Source organism: Dendropsophus ebraccatus, chromosome 7, assembly GCF_027789765.1.
Source record: "Dendropsophus ebraccatus isolate aDenEbr1 chromosome 7, aDenEbr1.pat, whole genome shotgun sequence".
In the NCBI taxonomy this organism is placed as follows: domain Eukaryota; kingdom Metazoa; phylum Chordata; class Amphibia; order Anura; family Hylidae; genus Dendropsophus; species Dendropsophus ebraccatus.
Genome location: NC_091460.1, coordinates 39048943 through 39075742, shown reverse-complemented (window position 1 = coordinate 39075742; position 26800 = coordinate 39048943). Strand labels below are relative to the sequence as shown.

Here is a 26800-nt window from a genome sequence, read left to right as displayed (position 1 = left end):
GATCTCAAACGACCGCTATTGCGAAAGACCTGAAAACATTCACTCATTTCCATGGAACGATAATTGTTACTTATGATCGTATTTGCGATCGTTTTTTCTTCGCTATTTTGTTAGTATCTACTGCGAACGACCGAACGACGTCTTATTCAATGCGAACGTTTTGCGAACGAGCAACGATAAAAATAGGTCCAGGTCCTATAAAGCGATCAACGATTTCTCGTTCAGTCGTTAATCGTTAACTGCATTTCAACCGAACGATTATCGTTTAGATTTGAACGATTTAACGATAAACTGAACGAAAATCGTCCGGTGGAATAGGGCCCTTATTTTCAGCGTGGCATTCGCGCGGAATACAAGCGGAATTTCTGTGTGAAACAACAACTTTGCAACACATTTTCTGTGTCTCCCACATTTCCGTGCGGAATATATGAGAATTTCACGCAGAATTCGACGAGTGCTGATTAGGGGCGGTACACTTTCCATGCTGAATTCACCTCTTTTGGTCAGTGTGAACGGGCCCTAAGACCACCCCTGAAGCCCCCAAAAAATAGTTAAATAAACTTACATATAAATAAATAAATAATAACTCACTAGTATGGATATTACAAACACTCTATACTGTAGCAATCCATCCTCTCCCCAGTGTCAGGTCACTTAGAAAACACTTTATAAGCTTTTAAATGTGACGTCTTGACCCGAATTCAAGATTTCTCTAGAGATAGACTTTCTTTCTTCTCTGTGATGGATTATCCCAGACCTCATTCCTTTTAGCTAAGCATAGCCTGGGGGTATAGCAGAGTTTAGTGACCCTGTCGTGTTCACAGTTGGTATTTTTACTCAGTTATAAATTGGAGATACAGTATGCTGGAATGCAGAGATTCATTCAGAAATGGAGCAGCTACCAGATCCCAAGATTAGGGGATGGGGCTGTCGTAAAGCAGCCACAATGATGGATATTTGCAAGCCTTGATGGGTTCGGGTTCCACCCTTTGTCCAGGTAAATGGAGCAATGTCCAGACTTGCTTCATGGTCCATCATATGGAATGTGAATGGCCTCTCTGCACTAATAATACTTCTTAACCTCTTAACCTGTTTGCACCTTGTTATATAGTTCACGACTTGGGGGGGAATAATTTAAAAATGAGTTTATTGAGGAAATTTCCTAATACTGAAGGTTCCAGTAGTTTGCTAAGCAATGTATTGTTGCATAGGGTCTTGAGGTACTGTTGATTGGCCATTGTGAGAAATGGTGTGTGCAAATAATGGGTTATACTGTAGTTAACATAATTAGATCTGTACAAGAGCTTGAACAATTGTACAAAGTTAAGCTAGACTGCTGAGTGTTGTTGAACAAGTGGTTGTGACACCCCTGCCCTGGGCACTCAGAGAGCTTAGCTATATTTGGTGCATACACCACGAAAAACACGCAAGGCCTTGACATATGCCGCCATATATCATTCAGCTGAAAATGTCATCCATAAGCCTTGTGTGAATAAAAAGGAAGAATACGTATTTTGTCTTATGATTACTGACCACATAGGATAGTAATACAAAAGTGCCCTCCCCCCAAACCACCACGGTGCCCCAAAACCTAATTTTATGGTTGTAACTAGGGCTTTGGGTACTAGGTTAACTAGGGTAGATGGTGCCCTGTGCAAAACCTTTTATTTTGCGCCCCCCCAACCCCACCCCAGGGCTTCTGCTGAGACCCCTTTAAGGTGACATACCTTACGGCCTCCCCCCAGTAATACACACAACTACTACTTCCACCTCCAGCCATACACACAATTACAGTCCCCCAGCCATTCAAACTACCCGCCCCCAGCCCCCTGAGTCCTTACCAGAGCACATCTCTGCAGGATACACTGCAGGGTACACTGCGGGATGCGGGCAGCCAGGGGCGCTTTGGCAGAGAGACAGCCCATCTAACTTGGGTTTGGTTGATGCAGGGGGCCCCTGTCAATAGTGGGCGAGGTGCAAATGCACCAACTAGACTATGGTTAAAGTTGCCCTGAGTACAGGCTCTGCAATGTGGGGGGCTGGGACTACTGATACAATGCTAGAAAGGATAAAGAAGAAGGAAGATTCTGTCCTGATGGATTATCCCCAGTCAGATTTCATGCTTCTTGAAGAGGTTAAGCATTGATTTGTAGGGAAGCTACTTCTAGTAGGTGGCACCCTTTCCTTCTGGAGAGGAGCTACTTTGCATTCTTTTGTTCCGCAATGGAGCATTGCACAGCATATAAGGAACTAAAATTAATAGGGCCTGATAACAAAATGAGATTGGCCTCTGCCACCTAATAGAACAAGAAAACAAAAAACATTAAAGTGTCAATAAAAAAATAAAATAAAATAAAAATAGACGTAAAGTTCAAAGTTTTTCTTGGTCAGGGTCTCAAAGCCCCCCACTGATCAGTAAAACAAGTGGGGAGTGGCAAATACTTAAAGGAGGAGTCCAGCCATTTTGAAAATCCAGCAGCTGGCAGGGGGGGATTTGATAATGACTGGGAACTTGCCTCTCCCTGTGCCCGCAGTGAGTGGCGGGAGCGGCCTTGGGACCTCGGCCGGAAGTCATTTTTCCCTGGGTTGCGATGACGTCATGACTCGGGGGAAAAGGCATGTCCTGGCTGATGGACTGGTTGCTCAGACAATCAGTGACTCGAGCGTCGTCCCACCCCAGTCACTAACCGGCTGAGCGGCCAGTCCATTAGGCAAGTTGTGATGTGTACACCCTGGAGATCCCGGAGCCCGGCAGGGGTCCCGAGGCCAGTCTCGCTGCTCACCGCAAGCACGGGGAGAGGTAAGTTCCTACTCGTTATCAAATTCCCCCCTGCCGGCTGCTGGACTTTCAAAATGCCCAGACTTTTCCTTTAAGTGATTTACTCTACCCCTGGTCTCTATAGAAGCTGCTATAATTATTGTTACATCCATACGTATAACTCTTTCCACACCAGTTTGGTACTCTCCACGAGAAGTTACTTTACCCCCTCAATGCATCTTGCAGAATGAATATTTGGGTCAAAAAAAGTAGATGGAAAAAACAAATAGACTAGGAAAAAACATTGCAATGTAGTCACACCTATATAAATATTATCGTTAAGAAGTATTTATTTGGAAACTCTGTTAATGTGAATGAAGTCAAATAATAACTAACTTTTCTTATCCATTCCAGGCAGGTGTATGGATCCTGATTCACAGAAAGGTGAGCATTGTTAAATGGTAATAAATCACTGTCCCCACTGTTTCAGTCTCTTTCCTATTTGTTTTGTGGTAGAATGTAAAAGTGACAGCATTATATCTTCCAATTGTCCTTGTTCCATGGAGACATGTTTGTTTAACTTACAACAATTGTAGGTGACCTCATTTTATCTAACGTAAGCTGCAGGGGCACCATCAGGGAGGTATTGTTTTTTTTTTTTCTCAGGAAAAACACCTGCTCTGCTGTAAGTTGAACAGGTGATACTTAAAGTGTGTTGCCACCTCCATTAAACATGGCTTTCAGTCTGAAAACAGCCAAAGTGAGCTACTCAATATGTGTAACTCCCATTGGCTTCACAGCTTCGCTCCCTGAGCTACATCAACAGAAACCAACGGCTATGCTGTTTCTGCATTTCCTGTTTTACGTTTCAGACCATCCACCATTTTTGTAGCCCTATATCACATACCGTACATAGTTATAAGTGATTACACTGACAGGTCTAAGTAGCATCTGGTAACACTTGAAGACATATGAGGTGTAGAATACATGGAAAAGATTTATGAGGATAACACTGTTATCTTTGTAGTCTCTGTATTCCATCTAGTAGCTTTTCACCTCGTTTGTAGTCGTTTGTAGATATGTTTCCAATTATAGGCCGGGTTCACACACTGTAAGACCCTGGCCGTGTCACAGAACGGCTAGTGTCTTCGAAGATCATCTTGGCCGATACTACAGTACCGACCAGATAAAGTAAATTTGTGCGGAATTGGGATGCGGGCGCACTCCATTCCAATTCACTATAGCACACAATGGGAAGTGCAGCTGGAGCCGCACTCTCCATTGTGTGACCTGTCAGTTCTGTGTGGCCGCTATTTAATGAATAGCGGCAGCACAAAACTGACATATCAGTTTTTCCTGCGGCCGTAGTGTATACAGTGGGGGAGATTTAGCAAAGTGGTGTCAAGTAGAACTTGCTCAGTTGCCCCTAACAACTAATCAGATTCCACTTTTCACTCCTCATAGATCCTTTGGAAAATGAAAGGTGGAATCTGATTGGTTGCTAGGGGCAACTAAGACAATTCTACTTTACACCATGTTTGAAAAATCTCCCCCTATGTGTATACACTCCAGCCGGGATTCCATTGACTGCAGTGCATCATAAATTTTCTATTAATCACGGCCGTTTTTGCAAATCAGCAACATTTACCGTACGTTGTGTGAACACAGCCATATACTGTAGCTTAACATCTCTGAGAATGAATCATTTAAAAAGGTAGAGTCAAACTCTTACTTCTATGGCAGTCTAATCCATGGGTCTTCAAACTCGCGGCCCTCCAGCTGTTGCAATACTACATTTCCCATCATGCCTGAGGAGCCAAATCCAAAGCTTTAGATGTCTGGGCATGATGGGAATTGCGGTTTTGCAACAGCTGGAGGGCCTCAGTTTGGATACCTATGGACTCTAATCACTCATTCGGTCTCATCAGCAATCCCCGAAAACAACATATACTACAGATCCCCAATAGCAGTACCATCTAAAACACCCTCAAAACCCTTTACATCCTGTGTGCTTCCCAAAGCTGTAATATAAACTGTGCCAGTCATAGTATCTCTTAAACAATAGATATCCACAGTTTATATAACAGTGCCATCCAAAGTGTAACCTAAAGTAGTGCTTTCCTTAGTAGCAGTACCAGTCTTATGGTCTTTTTAGACAGAGCGATAATTCGCCTGATCGCACGATTAACGATTTCGAATGAACGATATGTTTTTTATAACAATCAGCGTTTAGACGGAACGATACATCGTTGAAAGACAAACGATCAACGACGATCAACGACGATTTGAGAACATGTTAAAAGATCAAAATGAACGATTTCTCGCTCGTCGCTCGATCGTTCGCTGCGTCTACACGAAACAATTATCTCTCAAATGCAATCGTTATCATGCAAATTCAAACGATAATTAATCGTCCCGTCTAAAAGGACCATTAGGGCCTTCCCAAGAATTCAGCATTTTTGTAAACTTATGTCTCATAACAGTACCCCTCAACACACACGACGGACATAAGTGACATGTATGACCTCTGCACATCTGGAACTTTTATTTTTAGGACGTTTTATGCATCTCACACTCTGCTTGGGGCACATTTTTTGCCACAAACATTTTTACGTATTCTTTTACAAAGCATTACACTTTGTTTTAAAATTGCATGAAGGCGCCAAAAGGTGTAAAATTCTGAGTAGCATTTGCAATGTGCCAAGTGTCTACTTTAAGAAAATTGTTTGACCTTATTTGTGTATTCAAAAGTGGTAAAACTCGGTCAATGAAAGGATTAAAGGGTGCTTGATGTTTTGGCTGGAGTTCTTCTTTAAAGGGGTACTTTGTAGAAATCTTTTTCTTACAAATCAAGTTTTTTCAGACAGTTATATAGATTTGTAATTTATATTCTATTTAAAAATCCCAGGTCTACCTGCAGGAAGTGGTGTATTCCTCCCAGTCTGACACAGTGCTCTCTGCTGCCACCTCTGTCCATGTCAGGAACTGTCCAGAGCAGTAGCAAATCCTTATAGAAAACCTCTCCTGCTCTGGATACTTGCTGCTATGGACAGAGGAGGCAGCAAAGAGCACTGTGTCAGACTAGAAAGAAAACACCACTTCCTGCAGTACATACAGCAGCTGGTAAGTACTTTTAAATAGAAGTAAATTACAAATCTGTATAACTTTGTGAAACCAATTGATTTGAAAGTAAAAGGTTTTTGCCAAAGGAAACCTTTAAGGAAGCCTTATAAAACATGCCGTAAACTCTAGTAGAATAAGAACCTGCTTTAACCCCTTAGCGACCCATGACCTACCTGGTATGTCATGGTGCCGCGGGGGGTGTTCAGAGCAGGGTCCCGCCGGGACCCCGCCCTGAACGGCACTGCTCCCGGCTGCAATCTGCAGCCGGGCAGTGCCTCTATTAGCCAGCGCGGGGGGGAGATCCGTTCTTCTGGCCGGCCCGGGCCTCAGCATCGCAGTGACGCTGATCCCGGCTCAGCAATAGATTGCTATGGCCTGCAGCAGGCCAAAGCAATCTATCACCGATCTAATCGATCTTTGCTGTGTATATACACAGCATTGATCTCTATAAGAGATCAGTGCTGTGTATATACAAGTCCCCCAGGGGGAATTCTAGTTTATGTAAAAAAAAAAAAAAAGTGTTTTTATTAATAAAAAATCCCCTCCCCTAATAAAAGTCCAAATCACCCCCCTTTTCCCATTTTATAAATATAAATTAATAAATAAACAAATAAATAAACATATTTGGTATCGCCGCATGCGTAATCGCCCGAACTATTAAATTATCACATTCCTGATCTTGCACGGTAAAAGGGCGTAAGCGCCCAAAAAAATCCAAAATGCAAAATTGCGCATTTTTGGTCGCTTCAAATTCAGAAAAAATGTAATAAAAAGTGATCAAAAAGTCGTATATGCGCAATCAAGGTACTGATAGAAAGAACACATCATGGCGCAAAAAATGACACCTCACACAGACCCATAGACCAAAGGATAAAAGCGCTATAAGCCTGGGAATAGAGCGATTTTAAGGAACATACAGTATATCTATTAACAATGGTTTGAATTTTTTACAAGCCATCAGATAGTATAAAAGTTATACATGTTATATATCGTTGTAATCGTAACAACTTGAGGAACATGCATAACAAGTCAGTCTTACCATAGGGCAAACGGCATAAATGCAAAACTCCCCGAAATCAAAACAAATTATTTTTTTTTCAATTTGACAGCGCAAATGATTTTTTTCCGGTTTCGCTCATATAAGTCTCTAGGTAAAAAAATGCAAGCACTATGGACTTTTAAACATAAAATGGAAAAAGAAAAATAGGCTTAGACCTTAAGGGGTTAAAAAGAAAAACACCCCAAAATCGCTTTAAGGTGGATATAACAACTAATGTGTCCTTTGTCTCTTTCTGTCTACTTCTAAGGAACCTGCACCGATAATTTCCTCGGATATTGTGATGATTTACCCTACAGCAAAACAATGTTTCCAAATTTATTAGACCATCGATCAAGAGGGGACGTAGAGTTTAGTGCGGAGTACATTCTGTTAAGTGTCATTGACAACTTGCTTCAAGGCGAATGCAACCCTGACCTGAGACTTTTGGGATGTGCCGTTCTTGCTCCGAAATGTGAAAAGAATAAAATTTTGAAACCTTGCCGATCAGTCTGTGAAAATATGAAGAAAAATTGTCTGCCCGCCTTCGATGGTATCGACATGGCATGGCCTTATTTTTTGGACTGCGATCGATTCTTTGCTGGGGAACAAGAAGGCTGCCACGATCCGTTAGAAAAGCTAAGAGGTAAAGTTAAAATTCTTCCAACTGTGAACTAGACCTTTCCATATCACATGGGAAATATCACATCACAAGATATAAAATGTCTCTCACGATAAAGTTATTCTAACATAAATGCGGGTAGCATCCTTAAAGGGATTTTCTGGGCAAAAATGATTGCCGGCCTATTCTAAGGAAAGCCATAAATCACCTTATCGAGTGAAGAAGACATGAGCTACAATAACCAGGAATGGTCATTACACAGTGAATAGAGCCAATTTAATTTAATGTAAAGATCAAGCTATGTTAACCCGGCAGATCACCTGATCTTAGGATAGGACATCATAATTTTGCAGAGAAAAATACTCTGTCAGTAGGTTTATGGTGCCCCATCTAAGAGTAGCTTAAACTAGTGACAGAGAAGCTGAATAGAATGATGTATCATTTACATTGTTCTCTGCAGCTGAACCAGAGATCTCCTCCTGAATAACATGGACAATAAGTAGTCCTCTCTATTATGTGTGTGAGCTCAGTAGTCCTGGATATTCATGAGAAGCAGAAAACTCCGCCCACCAGCTGCTTATTGGCAGTTCTATCCACGCTTGGGAAGGGGTGTGACAAGAATCCTATTCTCCTGCATATTAGGAGAAAGGCTGAACAGAATGATGTAATACACCGATCTGCATTTCTGTCACTAGTTTATGCTGCCCTCATTTAAGGCAGAATAAATGTAGCGACAGATTCCCTTTAATATTGGAAAAATAAGACCTACTCTGTTTAACCTGACTGAATGTCGTGAATGTACCATGATGTGGCTACCTTCCTTATTTAGTTTTTTGGGCCAACCACTCTCATCATAGAAAGCATTGCACTGCCATGTAGTGGTGATCAACCAACTAATAACTAGCTATTGACCTGCAGTTAATGATAGGGTGGCAGCCAGGTTCTGGTGCCTATGTGTGCCTGCCCAGACACCTTTTGCAGTGTTATTAAATGTATAGTAGATCCAAGAGCTTCAAGTTACACTTCAGATTGCACTGATCTCTGAGGTTGGCTAACCCACCAAGTGCTAGAGTCTCCCGAGGTAAGTAATGCACTGGAATTATTTTACTTCATTATTCTAGGTCATTAGGATATTAAATGGGTCCTGTGGATCAACTAGTTTCAGAAATTTATACAGATTTGTAAATTACTTCTATAAAAAAAAAAAAAAAAAAAAAAAAAAAAAAAAGGTTCCTGTACTTATCAGCTGCTGTAGGTCCTGAGCACTATGGTTATTAAACCCAATAACATCCAGACTTACATGAATAGATTGATCTGTTATTTGTGTAACATGCAGTATGATACTTATATTAAAGTGCTATATATAGGACTTTTTTTACACTTTGACATCATCATTTGGCTATTATATAGTAGAGATGAGAGCCAAGAGAAGGTCCTACATCAGCCAGCATCCAAACTAATTCAAAATGAAGTTTGATGATAAACCAGATGAAGACACGATGGGCTGTGTAAGGGAATGTGCACACTACGGAATCCGCATGGATAACTTTCAGCAGATTCCATGCGTGCTCCCGTCTGAAGTTTCGCCCTTTCCATAGGCTCCATTCTATGCTCAGGCAGATTCCGCCGTCGATTATTTAATTCATCAAAAAAGAAGCACTTGGGAACTAAAACATAACTTTTAATAGGGAATAAGATAAAAAAGGTCTATACAACACAAATACACAACGTCACCACTGTGAACCTCAAAACCTGCACTGGAGACAATAGCAATAAGGTAGTAGGAACGTAATAACTAGACAAGGGAACACAAGAAGGGACAAGGTGCTTTCTGTCCACTCCTAATCATGTGATGCTTTCCCTGCCCCAACCACGGTGACGTTCCCTACTCTTCTCTAAGTGCAGGACAAGTCACAAACAAACACATAATGTGAGACACACAAAATAAGATACCACACCAAAAAAAATTCACAAAATCCAACGCGTTTCACCTGTACAATTAAAAAAACAGGATCATCAGGGATACCATGGTGCACAACAAACAATGCCAAAAAGTAGTGAATAAATGAACAAAGCAAAACCACCTACACTACCTCCGGTGGATTGCTCGATGGTATAAAAGAGTAGCTCAATGACACTTAGTGTCCAAGAGAGTACACAGGATGATGCCAGTGCTGGTCAATAGGGCCACTAAGTGATGATGATCCTATTTACCAACCCAGATAAATCACCAAGCAGATCAATCGAACAGTTGTTATAAAGCAAAACTATACCGTAATGATAATACGAGGTCCCTATATGGACAATGCAGGCATGCTGTGCAGGATTCGCTATTTTCATCAGCCCAGCCTAGAATATAGTAGATTCCGCCATCAACCAAAGAATTGACATGTCAATCCTTTGTATCTGCCTGACAATAGAATGGAGCCAATGAGACAGGCAGATCTTCTGGCGGGAGCGCAGGGGAATGAGCGGTGGAATATGCTGGAAGTGTATTAGGGCCTCTTGACTTTCTTCTGATGGCACTTTTCATTGGAGAGAAGGATCAGGCCTGTTGGATTTCCACTGCACCATACTTATGTTCTTGTGGACATAACATTCTACCAGAGGAGTTAGGTTGCATTTTTGTCCTCTTTCCCCTTTGAGAATGCATGTATACTAAGGGGTCTGTGAGAGATAGCTTTCCAGGTGATGACATCTCTTCTTAGTTCCTTCTCATGCAGTTCTTCCCTATTCATTTATATCTAGTACAATTCCCAGCTGCAGGGCGTAAAACCTTAGGCACTGCAATTCCCAGCAGCGGGGTGCAGATCCTCAAAGAGTCATTTTTCTGCTGGCTGGCTGTAAGAGAGAAAGGAGAGGACCCCTTCCTGCTACCAGTAGAGGGAGCTAAGATTGTATTGTAATACCTGGAGTAGGAGATTTAATAGGTTCCATGCCAGAAATCATATGTGCTATACTTTAGGGTGATGTGGACATGTCTTTTTTGACATGTTTGACTGTTTATGTACATGTCTGAGTGGTATGTGAGAGACTAGTCTTTTGTTTGAACATATGTGGCATACGTCTTCTATATAAATGGTGTCTTTGGTCCATATATTGTACATATTGTAGAATATTGTACATTGTATTCTCATGTATTCTACTGGGACCTGGCATACTTAAACATGAGCTGATTACTTTAAGTGGTCATTCCTTTGATAGGGAAACAGGAGCTGATGGGAGTGAGTGATGTTTTACAGTAAATGAAATAACAACTAAGTGTGAAAGTCTTTAGTGGAAAAGCAGAGAATTCTCGTCTGCCCTGGTATTACCACTTTCTAGCATTTTCCCTGGATAGTTTCTGGCTCTGTTAAAAAAAATTCAGTAAAATACTCGCTCACACCCTTTCTGTTGGCATTACCACTGTCTAGACCTGAATATTTAAGGTTTTATTGTGGAACCTTTTTAGAGTTTTAGCTATTCACCTTAGCTTCTAATGTTCCCTAGCCCAAAGTGAAATGATTGTTTGCTAATTAGAATGTGAAATCTGCTGCGGATGCCTTGCTGGTCATTTTCAATGAGAACACATACTCAATTGATATCCCGCTGCGAGTATGTAAGTGGCGGCCCCCTCAACCTCCCCACCAGCCAGAGCTTATACATTACCTGCTCCACACTCCGGCTTGGCTCAAGGGCTCCCGGCGTCTGGATGTCCCGCTCAGCCAATCAACCAGGAACCCCCGAAGCTGGAGTGTGGAGCAGATAATGTATGCTCCGGCCGGCGGGAGGTTAATGGGGCTGCCACTTACATACTCGCATATTCTCATTGATCTTCAGCAGATTTTACTTCTAATTCGCAACGTGAAATCCGCTGCGGATTCTGTGTGTGTGTTTCTACCCTTAATCTAGTTTGGCCTAAGATTAATTTTTTTATTATCTTTCTAGAACTCAAAGCTCTGTCTTTCCAATGCAGAGTTACAAAGTTAAATCGAGCTGATATGGTTCCTTGAACTGCTGAATAAAGCTCCTGCAGCAGCCGCGGCATGTACCAGCCGCGGCTGCAGCAGTAGCTGTAAATCCGAAAAAAAAGGACTTTAATCCCCCGGGAGCGTGACAGGCAGCGGCGAGGAAGTAATCATCTGGACGGCTCCCTGCCCATATCTAGTCACCATTCTCTGCCTGTCAGTGCACTCAGAAGGATGATTGACAGGCAGAAAGGCCAGTAAAGGACCTCTCTGCCTGTCATTCATCCTCTCCGAGCGCGCTGACAGCAGAGAGCGGTGACTAGATGCGGGCGGGGAGCCGTCCAGATGACTACTTCCTCCCTGCTGCCTGTCACGCTCCCGGGGGATTAAAGTCATTTTTTTCAGGTATACAGCTACTGCTGCAGGAGCTGTATACAGCGGTTCAGGGAACCATATCAGCCCAATTGGGGGGAATAGTTCCCTTTAAGTAATAAAATTCCAGATTCTCTAAGGACTACAAATACCTTATCATGCAAAAAAACAAAACAAAACACTTTCTCTATAAGTTTTTATAAAAAAAAAATTGCTTTGTTTTTCTACTCTAAAACACAGCCTATTTAGTTCCTACCCATAAACTTTTTGTTGTATACTTTATTTGAAGTAGTCCGTGTGAGCTGCCCTCAAAGGATTCTCAACACTTTGTTCACTAACTGAGCTAGTGTGGGCCCCTCTCTCCCCATCATTATTTATTGTTGTCTATTTTCTCTGTACAGTACGAAGAGTCCTTCTAACAGACTTACCATTTTACCTGCTCCCAAACCTGACTCTCCCTAAATCGCCCTTCTTTGGGGGACCACCCTAGGTGTTATGTTCCTAAAGGGAACACAGCTATTTAATCTTGTGACAACATATTTTACTCAAATGTCTCTAAAAATTCATCATAAATCTAAAGAAAATTTGCAAAAAGAAAAAATGCACATTAGATAAGTGAGATTATGTTAATTTTGCATTCATCTAACCTCAGATTATGCACCAGTTAAGAAACGCTTAGTGATACAATTCTGTACTTACTGTAGCTGTCTCAACACGTTTCAACTGCAAAGTATCTTCAGGGGACTATGTATCCTATAAGATCCAATTGGACAAAAGGATGCCTGGATCCATGTGAGACCAAAGTGGATAGAAGTGCAATTGCTAGACACTGGTCCAATATTCTAGTATTGTTAGGGAGTCAGGCCAAGCATTACATTCGTAATATGCTACATCACTTTAGATCACAGTTGGTCTCCTTACTGGTATTGGTCTGGACTTGTTTATTGGTGCATGGGTTTTACTTGTTCAGCAATTTTTTAAAGTAAGGGTTATGTTTTAGGTTATATATAGGTTTGTATAGACAGAATGCAGAAATAGACTCCTTAGCTTCTCCTAGTGTTATTCTTTTAGACAGTTTTGATAAAGCTGCCCTATAAGGTTTATTTGTGGTCAATAACCATGAAGACACATAGACCTGCATAGAAGAAAATCTGAAACCAAGGAGATCTCAGTGTGTAATACATGAGTTCTCAGGGCAATAGGAAATTTATAATTTGGTCTTGGCTATATTCCTTAATTTTATTTTTTTACGGACATCATTTTGGCACCAAAATATGGCTGTTGTATGCAAATTTTGATATCCATTTGTTGCAAAATGTCAGCCGTCCAAAAAAAAAGGCATTATGTGAACATAGCCTAAATCTGATCTTATAGCCAATTTTAACAAACTCAATCCCACAATGAATTTCAGAATTTTTGGTCATCTCACCCATCCAATCACTATAGTGCATAGAACTATGACATTGACAATAAATGAGATTTCTGATGAATATATCTTCATGATTGTGTCTTGCAGTTAATGTAGAGGTCACTCCTGAAGATCTTGCTCCTCAGTTACCGTCCACCTTCATAAACTTCAATCATCACAGCTACACGCAGATGGTCACTATACTGAAAAAGACCGCAGCCAAGTGTTCCAGCATAGCCAAGACGTACAGCATCGGAAGGAGCTTTGAAGGAAAAGATCTTTTTGTTATTGAGTTTTCCAACAATCCAGGAAAGCATGAATTACGTGAGTATTGACTGCATCGCCATATATTTGGACCTACATAGCTTTATTGTCATCTATGTGTGGAGTCCAGGGCTCAACTCAGCTTTGCGTCTTTGGGAACGAGAATAGTTAGGATTAGTACAATGATGGTGTCTGTAGTTGCTATGCCATCTGTGTGTGCATGGCATGCATCAGCCATTGCTGCTGGAGAGGCCACCGAAGGGGTACCTGTTGAGCCTTGGACCACCACAAATCATGAAATGCATTCTATAGCTATATAGCGCTGATATTAGTCTACTTTATATATGGAGCTATTATCACTCAATGTTCATATTATCTGGGCACAGTATGGTGGTATTTACTTACGAATCAAGCCGATTTGGCCGATTATCGCTCAGCATAGTAGAAAGAATGATCAGCCAAATGAAGTGATCATCGGGTGATCGTTTTCTTAGGTCCAGGCCTAAAATCATCAGATGTCAGGCGCGCATCTCAATGTGTAATAGTGATGGCGACAGCTAATAATTGTAGTATAGAATAATAAAATATTAACTCACCTTACCACATTCCCTGGTGTCCCCAGAGGCCATTCCCTGCTGTTTGCAGTTCTACCTTCTGTTCCAGTCTCTGCACTGACAGGCCACGGCCGCTCAGCCACTCGCTTGCCGAGACAGGCCACCAGTATTTTATTATTTTATACTAAAGGCAAGGGCTGCATGAACATCGGAAACGATGTCCATGCAGCCCTTGCTGGTGTAATAGCTCAGTAAACGAGCCCTGATCTAGCAGATCAGCAAATGGTTAAAAAAAAAAAAAGACGACTAACACACCTACCTTACTCCATTTGGAAGAACCACACTTTTTACAAGATTTACTAAAATAATGGGTGGTTGTTTCGAAGAGGTTTCGCCAGATATCAATTTTGTTACCAAATGATTTATCAAATTCTTTTACAGTTAAGCCAGAATTCAGATACATTGGCAACATGCACGGCAATGAAGTGGTGGGACGAGAGTTACTGATATACTTGGCCCAGTATTTGTGCTCCGAATATCTTCTGGGGAATCCCAGGATCCAGGCAATGATCAACACTACTAGAATCCACCTTCTGCCCTCCATGAATCCAGATGGCTATGAGCTGGCATCAGAGGAGGTAAGAGTCATCCCTGTAAGCTCTTGTGGACAGGCACCGCTCTTCATTTCACTCATTGTTTGTTGAATTTCTATCCGTATTATAAATCTGAGCTCTAAATCCCCTTCGTAGATATCCATGAAAATGTGTAAACTATGAACTGTGTAAACTAAGAGAAAAATGTATGATTAAAAGAGATGAGCGAATCTCGAGTATGGTTTGGATTAGTCTGAACCTGAAATCTCTGCATTTGTTTCTTGGTGGCTGAAGAAGTTGGATGCAGCCCTATGGAGTCTTGAAAAACATGGATACAACCTATGGCCTATGGCTGTATCCATGTTTTCCAGGCAGCCTTAGGGCTGCATCCAACTTCTTTAGCCACTGGTAATCAAATGCCAAGAGTTCAGTCTCCAATGAACCAAGGTTCGCTCATTTCTAATGATTAAGATGCTATTGTCAATATGTGAACGCTTTCCTCTCACAGGGTGCCGGCTACAATGGGTGGACAAATGGGCGGATGACAGCTCAGAACATAGATCTTAATAGGAATTTCCCTGATTTGACATCAGAAGTGCATAAGATAATAAAAGTGCGCTCAGCCCGAGTCGACCACATGCCAATCCCTGAGTCGTTTTGGTGGGGTAAGGTATGAAGGATTTTGATTTTCATACTTATTATAGATCATATTGCAATATTGTATCATGTTTTGCTTATTATACATGATTGTATACACTTTATTATATTAAGTATTGTGCATTTGTATTTTCCCCACAAAGATTGATCTAAAATAATGAATATAAAAATAAAATGTTTCAGATGGTCACACATGCTCGGTCTAACTGCAACTTGCTGGTCTGTTCAGAAAGAATTGGCAGTTAAAGCGACTCTGTACTGACAATCTGACCCCCCCCCCCCCAAAACCACTCGTACTGTCGGATAGCTGCTTTTAATCCAAGATCTGTCCTGGGGTCCGTTCGGCAGGTGATGCAGTTATTGTCCTAAAAAACAACTTTTAAATTTGCAGCCCTGTGTCAAATTGGTGTGGCCAAAGAGTGCCCGTGCCCTAGGATTGCGACAACCCTCTGTTCCTCCTCCCCGCCCTCTTCATTATTAGGAATGCCCCTAGAACAATTTCTCCTATTTATCACCTGTATGAACACTGCACATGTGCTGGATCGTCACTAGAGATGAGCAAACCGGTTCGGCCGGTGTGGGATCTGGTTCGGATTTTTCCAAAAGTCTGAATACGGTCGGATTAAGATTTTTGAAAGTCCGCTCCAATTTAAAATGGTAGCCGCGGTTTCAGAAAGCAGGAAGTGTTATGGGCGGGAAAAGACCTACTTGCCACAATCCGCCCTAAGATGGTGGCGAGAAACTGGGCGGCGTTCCCTACGCTGCAGTACGTGCAATCAAAAAACAAGACAAGACGAAACTCACACAATAAAAGAAAAGTCGTCGGGCAATGTTGGCAACAAAGTAATGGTGGAGCCAAAGCCAGAGATACAACAAGGTAACAGTGGAGCCAAAACCAGAGATACATCAAGGTAACGGTGGAGCCAAAGCCAGAGAAACAACAAGGCACCGGTGAAGCCAAAGCCAGAGATACAACAAGGTAACGGTGGAGCCAAAGCCAGAGAATGTAGCAAGATGAACTCGGGACAGCACAAGGAAAACTGAGGACAAGCGAGGCACACTGAGGACTAAACAACACACAGAACCAAAAGACAAAGAAAACAGGCAAAGGGAACAGGAACCAAGAAAACAGACAGAATAGCAAAGGCTGGATCTAGCAGTTTAGACTAGCTGGACAAAGCTATCAAGTGCTCCGACTGAAGGGAGGGAGAAGCCTATAAGGGGCAGAAGTCATGGACTCCAAGCTGATAGGCTGAACAGGAGAAACACACAAGAGAAACACAGAAAGCCTAAGGTGAGGAGACCTGTCAATCACACCACAGCAGACACAATAAGTGAACAGACCACAACAAGGAAAGTGCATGGAGAACTAAGAAACATGGACCGGCACACAGAAGACATAAGCAGAGAACACTGTAAAACCAGAAACGGATCATGGCCAAAAGCGCAGTCTTTGGCGCAGAGGTTGAATCTTTGCAGCAGAGGGTGGCACTGATGCCTTTTCAGGCACGATCATAACAGCTATACAGTAATACTGTAACCCTTGTGAGAGTGTATATGAAATAGGTGTTTTCCTGAGGCACAAATATATACCTCGTGCAGTGTAGAATAAAACAAAAAAAAAGTGCTATACCGATGTACAAGTACTATAGTTGGACCCTTGCGAGAGTCTAGTGGAGAGACTGCTCCTTCTCTGCATTTGTGACCTTTTTCCTGCATAGACCCTGTAATAGTGAGTTTCCTGCATAGACCCTGTAATGGTGAATATTGAAATCTAAAAAAAAAAATTTGACTTTGAGATATTGAAAAGATAATGATGTTACTGACATGTAGAGCCCTAAATTCAACCAAATACACTACCCCGTATCATATAGATACTTTAAACTATGAAATCCGAAGAAATCCGAAATTTGGTCAAACCAAACTTTTAAAAAAAATCTGTAAGTCTGGTCGGAACAAACATTTGAAAAGTTTGCTCATCATTAATCGTTACGGCAGTGCTCAGACAGGTGATGAATAGGAAAAATCCTGCCTGGAGCATTCCTAATGATGAGGAGGGCAGGGAGGAGGGGTGTCGCAATCCTAGAGCATGGGTACTCTAGGCCATGCCAATTTGACACAGGGCTGCAAATTAAAAAGTTGTAATAACTGCATCACCTACCACATGGACCTCAGGACAGATCTTGGCGTAAAAGCAGCTATCCGAAGGTACAACCAGTTTGGGGAGGTCATTTTGTGGGTAATCTCTACTACTGTTTGAAAGTAAAGTGTGTGTGTTTGGGGCAGGGGCGTAACTACCACTATAGCAGCCATAGCAGCTGCTACGGGGCCCACAGCATCATGGAGCCCAGCAGGGGCCACTCAGTATGCTCCTGCCTGTCATCCCAGTCACAGGCTCTATACAGTAAGCTGGATAACTACCTGCTTATTATATAGAGACAGTGACTATGACAGGCAGAAAGGTGTAGAGATGCAGGGCCCCCTCCTCCGAAGCCCCGGCCCTTCTCCCATCTTCTCACTATAAGCTCAGGCTCCATCCTGCTCCCCTCCCATGTCAGAACAGAGGAGATGGGGGGATGAAGCTGCACACAGACAGCTGCTGCTGCAGGGGAAAGGGAGTGACTGTAAAAAACTGACCACCCCAGGGCTTCCCTACATAATAAGCGAGCGTACTTGTGTGTATGTACTTGTGAGTGTGTGCACCTACTATATGTAGTGTGCCTTTGTGTGTGTAGTTGGGAGGGAGGGGGCCCCAATCAAACGTTTGTTATGGGGCCCAGTCATTTCTAGTTACGGCACTAGTTCTCACTATAAGCTCAGGCTCCATCCTGCTCCCCTCCCATGTCAGAACAGAGGAGATGGGGGGATGAAGCTGCACACAGACAGCTGCTGCTGCAGGGGAAAGGGAGTGACTGTAAAAAACTGACCACCCCAGGGCTTCCCTACATAATAAGCGAGCGTACTTGTGTGTATGTACTTGTGAGTGTGTGCACCTACTATATGTAGTGTGCCTTTGTGTGTGTAGTTGGGAGGGAGGGGGCCCCAATCAAATGTTTGCTATGGGGCCCAGTCATTTCTAGTTACGACACTGGTTTGGGGGTTGTATGTGCTATGGGATCGTGCTATGTTACCTGATATGCTTTAAAAAAAAAAAAAAACAGACAGAAAAAAGATGCATTGGTGTGCATTCATAGTGCTCGGTTTTCCCATTGACTTCCATTATAAAAAAAAAAAGGATCAAAACATATCCTTTTTTTTTTTTTTTTTAACGTACACAAAAATGTGGTGGACCACGTTTTTGTGTACATTAAAAAACAGATGCTTTTTTTTTTTAATGAAAGTCTATGGAAAAACGGATCAAAACTGATACACACAAATGCATCCTTTTTTTTTGTAAAAACGGGTGGTAAAAAAAAAATGGATGAAATAAACCTAGTGTGAACTCAGCCTTACCTAAAAACAGCACATTTGTACTCCATTACATATTCTGCATGTATATTGTACATAGCTGGTCGGAAAAACCCTTAAAATATTATTTATTTAAAAGGTTTTGACATTTTCTAGGGCCATGACAAAAGTTTTGACAAGGGGTTGGGGGTTTGAGTGTTCAGGCATCATATGATCACTAGAATGAACCTTGAAAAGCTGAAGTTCCGAATGATTTGAAATGCTCTGATAATGGAACTCTATAAAAGCGTCGCTCATCCACTAGATCTAGCGATCAGTCTGGGTCTGAGCACCCACAGCCCAACTAATTAAAACTTTTGATATGTCCCTCAGACATGATGTGTGGGCTATTGCTGTCACCTCTATTATTTACACCCAGTACCGTCTCATCTGGCACAATCCCCGGCTCATTGGATGCAAGGCTGAGCTCAATACTCATTCTCTTCATCTCATATTCAGTTCATCTGAAGTTATAGGGAACTTCTAATAAGTTTAGATTTGTGTATAATGAGATTCAGCCATGATTATCCTGAGCAGGTACGAAAGCCATTTATGTGATCATTAAAAGCAATTATGGAGATTATATTCAGAGATGGAAACAATTACTGTGTCCATTCACCGTTGAACTGTCATCTGCATTTGATTCCTCCTGAGTCTTACATCTTAGAATGTACAAGTCATTTGGACTTGAATTCTGTTAAGGCCAGGGAATAAAGTAGGTCTCAGGGTTACAAAGCAAAGATTCAGTTCTACTGAAGTGAAAGGAGCTGAATTGTAATACCACACACAACCTGAGGACAGGGTTGGCGCTGTTTTTGCAAGAAAGTAGCTGTGCTTTTTCTAATCAGTTATAACTTCTTTAACCCTTTAACCCAGCATTTTCTTATCAGGGGCCGTATTGTGGTATTCAGTTCTTTTTCATCCTACCAGCATGTTCATCTCTGGAGATGGTGACCTAGAGGCTTCAAGGCCATGCAGGAGGACAGAATAGCTGGAAAGATGGGGGCTATCAAATATTTCTTGGACCTTATATAGCTGGTAGAACCAGGTGCTCATATAATAGGGCCATATACATGTCATAAATGTTCCAGTGCTTCCATCATCTCCATAGAAGCAAGAGTACACTAAAGACTATATAAAATGCACACGCCTGGAGGACAGAAATGGCTGCACATCGCACCCACTATAGACTATACTTGTGTATATGTGTCTCTAACAACACCAGCTGGTCACAAGATGGCAGAACTGGACATCACCTATAGCAGTTGCCTTTCCTGGGTCCTAAACATGGCTCCCAGTACTCAGATACCCCCAGGATTTACAGTAGTGCTGAATTGTACCTCGAGCAGACACTCGCAAGAACAAATGTACTGTATGACGAACATGTCAGTACTGTTAGATACCAAAGAAGGAGAGGAGAGACTGGGAAGAAAACTAGAGTAGAATATGTAACTTAAGATATACAGGAAACATTAGAAACAAATGCACAGGTTGCAGGATGATGCATGTTGTTCTCTCTTTTTTGACACTGCTATGTCTTTAATTGTTATAAAAATGACATAAATAAACAATTTATAAAAAAAGAAACAAATGCACAGTTTATACAAGAAAATCTGCCGTGAAAGCTAGGGATCTTTAACCCCTTCCCTTATACATTCATTACATTCAAAGAGCCATGACCCTTATATTTTGAAAACACCCTTCATTTTATCATAAAACTTACTGTAAAACAGAAAAAATATATATATGTTTGGGCTGAAATTGGAAACTGGAAACCCCCATCAGAGTGGGGTTTGCAGCTGATTGGACGGGCGTTAGGCAATATGGATAGTCCCTTGCTCCCGCCAAAAGACAGTTCTGTAAGCTAACATGTGCGGCCACCATGTTTAGTGAATTTGTTAAGCAAATCTGGAGAATTCCGTATCACTACAAAGCGAATTTAATGCCCCATTCCCTGCAAATCGGAATTTGTCAGATTCGCTTTGCTCATCACTACCTTCAAACTAGCCATAAACTAGTAGTCACAGTGAGCTGATCCTGACGAATAGATAAGCTGCAAATGATCTGCAATGTAAATAGAGCTGAAAGCAGGTGGCTCCATTTACTGTGTAGATGTGTAGTGCCCATACTACAGCTCACCTTCCATTTAAAGAGTCACTGTCCAATTTGTACAGCACTACATGCTATATTCCTCCCATTCATTTAACCCTTTAAGGACATGGCCCATTTTCGTTTTTACGTTTTTGGTTTTTCCTCCTTGTGTTTAAAAGGTCATAGCACTTGCATTTTTCCACCTAGAAACCCCCATGACCCCTTATTTTTTGCGTCACTAATTGTACTTTGCAATTACAGGCTGAATTTTTGCATAAAGTACACTGCGAAACCAGAAAAAAATTCAAAGTGTGGTGAAATTGAAAAAAAAAACGCATTTCTTTTATTTGGGGGAAATGTGTTTTTACGCCATTCACCCTGGGGTAAAACTGACTTGTTATGCATGTTCCTCAAGTCGTTACGATTAAAACGATATATAACATGTATAACTTATATTGTATCTGATGGCGTGTACAAAATTCAAACCGTTGTTAACCAATATACGTTCCTTAAAATCGCTCCATTCCCAGGCTTATAGCGCTTTTATCCTTTGGTCTATGGGGCTGTGCGAGGAGTCATTTTTTGCGCCATGATTTGATCTTTCTATCGGTACCTTGATTGCTCATATACGTCTTTTTGATCGCTTTTTATTACATTTTTTCTGGATTTGATGCGACCAAAAATGCGCAATTTTGCACTTTGGGATTTTTTTGACGCCGTTTACCGTACGAGATCAGGAATGTGATTAATTAATAGTTCGGGCGATTACGCACGCGGCGATAGCAAACATGTTTATTTATTTATTTATTTGTTTACTTTTATTTAAAACCTGGGGAAAGGGGGGTGATTCAGACTTTTATTAGGGGAGGGGGCTTTTTACTATTAACAACACTTTTTTTTTTTTTTTACACATATACTAGAAGCCCCCCTAGGGGACTTCTAGTATATACACTGTGATCTCTCATTGAGATCTCTGCAGCATAGATATGCTGCAGAGATCCATGAGATCGGCACTCGTTTGCTTTCGGCTGCTGCAGCCGGAAGTAAACGAGTGCCGAGCCGAGGACGGCGCCATCTTGGACGCGTCCCCGGCCGGCATCAGTAACGGAGATTGCTCCTCCGGGACAAGGTCCCGGAGGAGCGATCTCCCCCACTAGACACCAGGGAAACGTTGCCTCCGGTAATCGGAGGCAGCTGTCAACTTTGACAGCTGCCTCCGATTAGCTAATTAGCGGGCACGGCGATCAGACCGTGCCCGCTAATAGCGGCGGTCCCGGGCTACACGCGGCACCCGGGATCGCGGCACTTCAAAGCGGGACCGCCGCGCGGCCCCGCTTTGAAGTGCAAGTGAGGACATAGGACGTACCGGTACGTCCTATGTCCTTAAGAGGTTAAAGTGTCACTGTCGTGAATTTTTTTTTTTTGCAGAAATCAATAGTCCAGGCGATTTTAAGAAACTTTGTAATTGGGTTTATTAGCCAAATCTGCCATTATCTGCATGTAAAAAGCCTTTTCCCAGGTCCCCCCCTCCTTCCTCTTTTTCATCCACTCTGAAAAATCTGAAAATTGTGACTTGTTGCAGGAGACGTACCCTGTCTGTTCTAGGGAGAGGGGAGGGGGGAGGAGGAAGGAGGGAGTTAGCCGGCAGCAGAAAGCAGATAACAGAGGATTACAGGCATGGAGCTGGGTGACAGCTGTAATCTGAGCTCAGACAGGTCACTGGTGATGGTCAGAACAGATAACGGGTGAGGGATTTGTAGATTAACTCTTTGTTGTCCTGTTTTGGTCTTTTCTTTAGCTCTCTCCATAGGAGAACAATGAAGACAGGGGGGAGAGCTTCAAACTGCTTTTTCATGATAAAAATGCATTTTTCGGATAATAAACCCAATTACAAAGTTTCTTAAAATCGCCTGGACTATTGATTTCTGCAAAAAAAAAAAATTCACGACAGTGACACTTTAAATGAATGGGAGGAATATAGCATGTAGTGCTGTACAAATTGGAAAAGAGTTTTTAAAGTTTATGTCAGGAGTTATACCAGATGCTTATAAATTGCACAATAGACCCCTAAATACTAGAGTTTTGTGAACAAGCTCTAATACGTTTTCATATAATTTTCTCTGAAACCTTTCAGTACAGCCCATGACCCCCACCAATGAGAACATCTGACACCTCTCTATGACACCTTAGACATCCTCTGTAGCCGGAGGTGTTATTTTTATCGGAAAGCGTGATCTAAATATCCAATATCGGCAAAGCATTTGGGAAGGTGATGAGAATTTTTGTTTATCCAGCAGATCAATTCAATATATTGAAACCGGCTATGAGGATATTTACTGGTAATTCCTTCAAAATCTCAGGAGGAAAAACACTTAGATGCCAGTAAGTCAGTGATCAATAAAGAAACCTGTGATATCAAATCAATGAAGATTATTTACAACCATTAGACGATGTAGATGAACATTAGAGGTGGCTCAGTTGAGTTAGGAAACATGATGGGTGGGGAGAGATGGCAGGAGAAACAATGTCTCCCTTGCTGGACACATGCTACAACATGACAGAAGTTAATGCAGATCATTTCTCTGTATTTTTTTGCAGGCAGTGCAATATATGATTTGTCCACTAGATGTCCCCATTGATCTATGAAACTGAACAGCTCATTTACTCACCAGATGTCGCTCTCTTCCAGGGCTTGTGCAATGTGTGCAAAGTTTTCTAGTCTACATATATTTAGATATTATATGGTCATGATTCCCAGCTGTTCTGCATTGAACTCAGGACTCTTAGCCCTATCTATATTAGTTTTTCTCATCCAAACAAATTATAAAATTTGCTAAAGTTAAAAAAAATGTATGATAACTATACCCAAATGTGTAATGCGGAAATAAAAAAAAAAGAAAAGAAGAAGAAAAAAAAAAACCCTTTGCCTATGGTTTACTTCTCATTCAGCTTTCCCAGTCTCCTGGTTAACACAATACAGTCATGTTCCCCTTTATATTTTTTGTTTCCTAGCAAAATTGAGGACTGGGCCAAGAGGACAAGTTTAATTGTCCTCTTTTTTAATTGGACCTTTATTGGCTGGAAAATAAGAAGCTAAAAAGCGGAATCTGCACTGTTTGACCGTAATTTGTATTCAATTAGCTCCCCATAGTGGTGGCCATGATCTGTACAAAGTTATAAGAGTTCAGCTTTTTAAAAGACCAGACATTAGTGGTAGCTGGAGACAATGACCTGTAACCTGTAAGTCGAATTAACACTGAACAGCGTTAAAGGGGTACTCCAGCCATTTTAAACTTACATATGTTGCTGCCCTGATGAAGAACATAATGATCCCTCCTCCACTTCTGAGACGGACTTGTCTTGGCAGTGATAACCTGCTCTAGTGTAATACACCTGCTATAACTCTGTAACCTGCTGATTATTGGTGTTTGTCATTTGCACAATAAAATACCAAAAAGAAGCCACTTGGTGGCTGCCGCTTTTTCTACAATCTCTACTAAGTACGTCTTGCTACTATTGCTGTATAGCAGAGCACCACTGTTGGTTATCTGACTGAGTCCTTGCTGGGAGGACGCCAAAGCCATATGATGTAGGAGCGCATGCTAGCTGTGCAGTGCCGAGGTTTACTACTATCAGTTAATAGAAACCTTCATTCTTTAGTTCTAGAGAGTTATAATCTGTCCTGATCATGAGATGATCACAAATGGGGCTTGTCTAGTTTAGAAATTCCATTTTCATTAACTCTGTTAGGGGATCCTGGGTTAATACAAGAGGACCCCCATCTATTGGCCAGAATAAAAAAAACAGTTACATAGGGAATCTATTGTCTGTCGTGTATTACTTAGCCCATTGATATAAATGGATAAAGTGTAATGCTGCATTTCCCCTGTGGGGGCACTACAGGGAAATTCATCATTTACTGCCAGGTTTCCCCACAGATCACAGCTGATCAAAGGAGATCCCAGCAGACAAATCAGCTTATTACCAAGGATATTTCTTGTCCAAAGAAACCCAATATGTATATAGTGTGCCTCTGCTGCGATCCCATGACAAGAACAGGTTTTATTTCTCTACATTTAAAGTGACTGTACTGCCTAGATTTGTTTTTACATATTAGATCCAGATACTGGAACATGCTGTTTGTTCTATTCTGTTTCTATTTTCTTATTATAATTTAATTTTTTAGTACATTAATATAGGGGCTGCCATCTGTTTTTAACAACATTTAGTGACATACTTTATGGCAAGCATCATGGACATAGGCACACTGAACATCTCCAGACCCTATTCCACAGCTGTTGATCCCCGCCAATAGGACATTGACGACAGATCTACTGATCTCAATCCAAGTCAGCATTTTCCATACCTCGGTCATTCTTTGTTATAACTTTGTCTCCTATAGATAAATTATATTCTCTATCCCATATAGATCGCTCCAGAGACAAAAGCCGTCATGAAATGGATGAGAAATATCCCATTTGTTATGTCCGGGAGTCTTCATGGCGGTGACTTAGTAGTCAGTTATCCTTATGACTTCTCGAAGCACCCCTTAGAAGAAAAAATGTTTACTCCCACTCCAGATGACAAGGTAAGAAGAAGACTTACAGTACAGTATATAATTATAAAAGTCCTGTAATCTGGAAATCAATGGACCATCAGTAGAGATGAGTGCCGCTAAAGTCCGATCGCTCGGCATTTGAATACCGGTGGCTGATGAAGTTGGTTTCCCGCCACAGTGACATTCATACCCATGTGGCTGTCTTGTGTACTTCAGCTCTGTCCCAATTAAACCTAATCAATTATTGGGCTGAGTGGCAGTACCAGACACCGCCACAATTTTGGAGAAAGAGATGACCACAGTGTTCCCTTAGAATAGCTTTTTAGGGGCCTGACACCAATAAATTATATAGTAGATTGATGGCCTAACTAAGGCAGAAACTATTGATTTACAGCACTGGAAAAAGAAATAAAGGCAAGATAAAGAGTTATCCCCTAGCCACAAGATTGGGCATAACTAGCTGATCAGTGGGGGTGTGACTGGTGGGATCCCCACGAATCAGGTGTCAATTGTTTCCCTAGTGGATGGAGCAGTGGTGTGTTCAGTCGCCACTCCATTCATTCTGTATTCAGTGTTTGAATATTGTCGAGTGCTGAACTCTCAGTCCCATAGAAAGTAATGGAGTTCTGGCCAATCATGACCCCCATTGTTGTGGACAATTAACCCCCATTCTCATGATCGATGGCAGCAGTTGGACCCATCCAAAAAGCTGGATATTTCCACCCCTATACATAGTAGATAACTCCGGTTCAGTCACATGAACATCTCGCCAGTAGATGTGAATGGAGAAGAAAATAACATGTCCAGTAGAACATAAGTAAAAGGAAAAAATTTACAAAATTTACAAAAAATATTGTTCTGCTATCTTTTAAGAGAAGAATAAATCATTCACAAAGCTATAACTTTCTCTTTTGCCAGGTATTTAAGATGCTCGCAAAAACATACGTTGCTTCTCATCCCAAAATGTCAGATCAGTCAACAGAAAGATGTGGTGGAAATTTTGTCAATAAAGGATCCATAATAAATGGTGCAGAATGGTACAGCTTTAGTGGAGGTAAGGTCGCTTCTTTCTTATATTATAGTCAGCATGTTCTTACGGACAGGTTCAGATGACCATCATGTTTTCCTTTTCTGATTTTGAAACAGAGAAGGGGAGGGGGGTCCTACTCATTTTTATTTATTTATTTATTAAACAGTAGGAGGTCCTCGATAAGGGTATGTTCACACTGAGCAAATGGGGCGGAATTCAGCGGCAGAACTCTACACCACGGAATCCCGCCTGCTTCAGTGTCAGATGGCATCTCTATGGGAGGACTCGCATGCCTCCGTTTTCCACTCAAAGAGGCGTGCAAGCCCCCTCATAGAGGCGC

At 41.7% G+C, this 26800-nt stretch overlaps 1 protein-coding gene across 1 annotated transcript in view; it reads left to right on the top strand.

Moving 5' to 3' along the window:
• Positions 1–26800, top strand: part of CPZ (carboxypeptidase Z) — a 62989-nt gene that overhangs the window by 8809 nt on the left and 27380 nt on the right. The window contains exons 2-8 of the mRNA XM_069977359.1: positions 3173–3202; positions 7189–7563; positions 13375–13590; positions 14526–14722; positions 15186–15347; positions 25302–25460; positions 26349–26484. Coding sequence (XP_069833460.1) covers positions 3173–3202; positions 7189–7563; positions 13375–13590; positions 14526–14722; positions 15186–15347; positions 25302–25460; positions 26349–26484 — 1275 coding nt within the window. The remainder of the gene's footprint in view (positions 1–3172; positions 3203–7188; positions 7564–13374; positions 13591–14525; positions 14723–15185; positions 15348–25301; positions 25461–26348; positions 26485–26800) is intronic.